At 35.7% G+C, this 4,871-nt stretch overlaps 1 protein-coding gene across 1 annotated transcript; it reads left to right on the top strand.

Moving 5' to 3' along the window:
* The first annotated feature begins 425 nt into the window (after positions 1–425).
* LOC129571377 (serine protease inhibitor 88Ea-like) lies at positions 426–2,380 on the top strand. Its single transcript, XM_055451165.1, has 5 exons — positions 426–597; positions 911–1,314; positions 1,418–1,713; positions 1,773–2,005; positions 2,093–2,380. Exons 1-5 carry the CDS (start codon positions 457–459, stop codon positions 2,375–2,377), a joined length of 1,359 nt encoding a protein of 452 aa, XP_055307140.1. The 5' UTR covers positions 426–456; the 3' UTR covers positions 2,378–2,380.
* Positions 2,381–4,871: the final 2,491 nt, after the last annotated feature.

Here is a 4,871-nt window from a genome sequence, read left to right as displayed (position 1 = left end):
TGTAACAACAAAACAGATTTTTTCAAAGTGTAACATACCGATGTATACAAGTGTAATATACATCGGTATGTTACACTTTGAAAAAATCTGTTTTGTTGTTACACTTTGAAAAAATTCGATTTTGTTGTTTCATTTCAATAAATTTTTTATTTCTGTTTCACTTATATGTGTTGTGAATAGAAGTTGCGTTTTCATTCTCGGACATTCAATTAGAACGAAAGAAGATATGATTGAAATTTTTTCGTGCTGGTGTTAAAAGTCAGTTGACAGAAAATTGTCTGAAAAGTCCATTCTTTTGCATTTCAAACTAGGAAAATATGAACAATACTTTCACATGTTTGCTATGAATTTAACAGAAAAATTGACCGTAACTCAATTTCCATCGATAAAATGGGAAGAAACATTAGATTGAAATTAATCGAATCATAATCATTTCTTCTATTTCAGTAGATAATCATGTCAAAGCTTTGGATTTTCGTGGCGATCGCATTCGTTCCACTCGTCATTGCATACCCATTCATCAGCGAGGAAGATGCAAGCTATCAAGTAAATTTAAATATGGAATCGGACGATAGTTCAGTTACCACTGATGATGATGTAAGTTAGTTTTGACATTGAAAACTTGAAAAAAAAAAATGAAATTCCCTCTGGCGCACACAGAAAAATGTTCATGTGCATGGTGCCTGTTTCAAAAATCTGGTCCTTATTGTGTACACTTTATTAAGGGTCGTTTTATTGAAAGCGGTACTTTTGTGCAATAATTGTATTCCATTTTAGATGAAATTCTTATCGATAAAGTGAAATTACACACCAAATCACTTTTCCGCACATCCTCACATGTGGCGCAAAAGTAATTTGAATATCAATGAATCTGTTAAAATACAAGTAGTGAATAACCATTTTTCTTCAGGATTACGGGAATGATGTGAAATTTGAGCTTGATAACAAAGAAGAATGGGTCATTGCTGATGGTGAAGGGATTGTTCGTAGTATGAATCCATACCGTCTTTACCGTGGACAAAGCCATTTCGCTCTTTCCATGTTAAAAGCAATGACAAAGCAAAATCCACAGAATAACCAGATCTTCTCGCCGCACAGCACTTATCGTGCTCTTCTTATTGCTTATTTCGGAACTGAAGGCCAATCCATGAAGTCATTGGGAAAATCCATGTACATGGATTGGGCTGACGATAAAAAATATAACGCTAGATCATACAAAGCCGAATTGATGGCACGATCGGAACGCTTTTTGGGTCAAGGACTTCAATTTAACTCTGTCGATAGACTCTACGTTTCGAAGGAGGTTGAACTAAAGTAAGATTAATAGGCGCTTTTGTGGCAAAAGAATGTTGGAAGTGCTCGTTGGACAAATTTTTTTTTTATCAAAACAATTTCAAAAACCTTTCTTCTTTTCCAGATCACATATCACCGACTTGTTCACTGATTCCATCAAAAAGGTCGATTTCACCGATGCAGAAGCTCGTCGTCAAGAGATCAACGCTTGGGTTGAAGAAGTCACACAAAATCACATCAAAGATTTGCTTCCAACCAACTCAATTTTCCCAACGACCAAAGCAGTTTTGGCCAATGCTGCCTTCTTCAAAGGACTGTGGGCCATCAGATTCAACAAAACAAACACACAAAAGAAATTATTCAACGGAGCCGCTCCAGCTGAGGTTGAAATGATGACTGTCAAAGATGAATTCTCTTATGGTTGGTTGATCCAAATCTTGAGATTTCTTTTCGTTGTCCTAAATCCATTTGCATTGCAGGTGTTCTTGAGAAGGAAAATGCAGCTTACTTGGAAATGCCATATCAGGGTGAAGATCAAGCTATCACCATGTACGTGTACTTGCCACTTGAGAACACACCAAACGCTGTTGATGATTTAGTAGACACAATGACCATGGAAACCATTCAAGAAGCATTTAGAGGTGAAATCCCACAAGAAGTTGATGTTCAATTCCCGAAAATGGCATTGGAAGGGAATTATGAATTGAAAAATGTAAGTTGAAAACATTTTAGGCTCTTTTTGAAAGTAATCAAAAAGAGAGTAAATACAAGACATAACAATACGATCGTGCTTCAATAGATTCTGGAAAAAATGGGCATCAAGAATTTGTTCGGTTCTCCTTTAACTGGGTACTCTGACGAAGCATCATTGTCATTCGATGATATGGTTCATAAGGCCAAACTTGAAATCGATGAAGATGGTTCGGTCGCAGCTGCTGCCACATCAACAATGAGCCGATCAATGACATTCATGCAACCAGAACCAGTCCAATTCCATTGCGATCGTCCATTCGTTTTCATGATCAACGATCGCGTTTCGCACGAAGTGCTGTTTGCAGGCGTCTATCGTGGACCAAACAATTAAATTCATTTTAAATTAGAAGAATTGATTTGTTTTATGCTTTGTTTCAAAAGACCTTTTTGTGAGATGAAATAAAGAAAATTTGAAGAATAGATTCGTTTGCTGTGAAAAAATATTGTCTCTTTTTCCTTTCTTTCTTTCGCAGGTTATTTATTTATTTGTAGAGATAAAATACATTTAACAGCCCTTTCGGTACACTTACAAAATGTAACAAGTTCGATTTATGATTTACAATATTTACATATTTTCTAGAAGAATACAAAAAGAATCAATCGAAAAGAATTTGGGTTTTCCCATCGTTGTGTAAAAGATTGTGTTGTCATTCGACATGTTTCATATATCAAAATCAATTCATTTCACAGCGTTTCAAGGTCCAAAATATTTCTCAAGAAATATGCTATTACTTCAAAACAAATTTCGGCGTTGAACGTATTATTCGTTAATCAGAAGAGCTTTAGAATCGTTACGTCATCCGAAATCTGCGTATAGCATAGGCGAGTCACTAAGAAGGAAGTCGGCAATAATACAAATCAAGAGATAGGCAAAGAAAGACAAAAACATTTTTGGAGAAGAAATTTTTTACATGTGCAAGTGATTACGATGTCATTATTCAATTTATCAGCATAACAAATAAGCATCATCTATGTTTTGAACTGGCATACAGAGTATATAACGCTGAGTGTCAACTGTTAGAATGTGTCTTGTTCTCGTTGTGCGCGAACGCATTTCTCTAAAAATTGTGTTGCTCCGATTAAATTCAATTCTATCAATTTTTTTTGCACTTTTTCATTCAACGTGTTGTTTTGTGTTGAAATTTGAACGAAAAAATGGGCGAAAGTAATGTGTTAACTTTTATTGAATTAATGACCAATCCACAGTTGAATAATGTGGAAATTAATGAGAGTGTTAAATGCCAAATCGACAATATAATTCAAGAATTACGAAGACTGACCACTGAAAATAAAGTAGCTGTAGAGGCATTCAGAACGAAATTTGTAGACGATTATCCGCATTTCAATCAAATGCAACAAAGAATTCAAGAATTGAACAATGTTCCAAGCACAACTGAGATTGAGGATGAAAAACGTGTTTGGATGGATGAATTAAATTTCAGTCGGTCGTGTATTGATCAACAATGTGGCCAAATATTGGTCTCGATTCAAACCGTCATTAATTTGTTGAATGAAGCACAGCAAATTCTCATTGACAAACGATTGACCAAGTGGAAATATGATCAAATCTTGGCCGGATTCGGCGATAAAAACATCAAAACCGAAACTGATTCGCACAACAAAAATCCCCAGCTTCGAAGTGCACTTGATGACATTCAGACTCAATTTGAGGGATTGTATGAATGTGCTTCGAGTACGATGAGCGTGTTGGACATAATTCGAGAATGTTATGGTCGAATCTATTGTGTTGATAGTTTTGAAGTGGAATTTACTCGTGAAATAACTATTATGCTACAAAAATTGGTTCAGTCGAGTTTTGTCGTAGATCAACAGCCACCTCAAGTCATAACCGAAGGCAACAGGTAAAATTCTCTGTTCGTCCGATTGGTTTTAAAGTAAATAATAGATATATTTGAACCCGTGAGCATAAAATGAACGTATTGACTCTTCGCTGATGAACACGAAACGCAAAAAAATCGCCGAACAAAGTGAAACACCAATCTGTTATTGGATCAATATGAAGCATGAAATCGTTGGCCACTATTTTATTTACGTTGCGCTTTGTTTCGAAGCGCGGCAAGTGTTTCATTTTGTTTCAGTAACAGAACGATGTATCACTTTGTTCGGCGACGCGCTCAATGTACTGTTTTGAAAAAAGATGCATGATTTGATACAGTTTTGTGCGAGTGCAACATAAATTCTGTTCGCTTGAAAGTGAATCGTGAAATATCGGCTGACTATAGAAATTGTGTTTCACTTTAATTGAAACAAAAATGTTTGATACACTTTTGAGTCCATTGGTATGATGATTTATTTTAATGGTGGTTTTGGTCGTGATTTGTCTATGAAGTGAAAATTAACTGATAAGGAGTGCGAATTTCGATGTGCCGATAATACCAATAGAGCAGAAAAAAATACTATATGAAAATCGAAAAAAAAATTTAAACTTCTTTTTCGACTGTTGCCTATTTCGGATCGTCTACATGGGAAATTTGTATGAAATCCTCGGAACGCGGGTTCACGCCGCTGTGAATACATTGGTTTATATAGTGAAATCTATACATGGCCAAAACACGGACGCACAACACCCATTCTATTTCGCTCACACTTACGTGCAAATTTTGCCCGTATAACAAAGTAGTCTGCTTTACTGTTAAAAAGATGTGCGCAGTAAAGAAACAAGAACGTACATGTTTCAGCAACGTTACAGTGCACGTAAGTGTGAGCGAAATAGAATGGGTGTTGTGTTAAAAAGAATCATCATACCAATGGACTCAAAACTGTATCAAATCATGCATCTTTTTTCAAAACAGTACATTGAGCGC

Source organism: Sitodiplosis mosellana, unplaced genomic scaffold, assembly GCF_009176505.1.
Source record: "Sitodiplosis mosellana isolate CC-2019 unplaced genomic scaffold, AAFC_SMos_1.0 Smas_scaffold_2223, whole genome shotgun sequence".
Classification (NCBI taxonomy): domain Eukaryota; kingdom Metazoa; phylum Arthropoda; class Insecta; order Diptera; family Cecidomyiidae; genus Sitodiplosis; species Sitodiplosis mosellana.
Note: the sequence above shows the minus strand (reverse complement) of the source record. Positions and strands in the feature narration are given on the sequence as shown.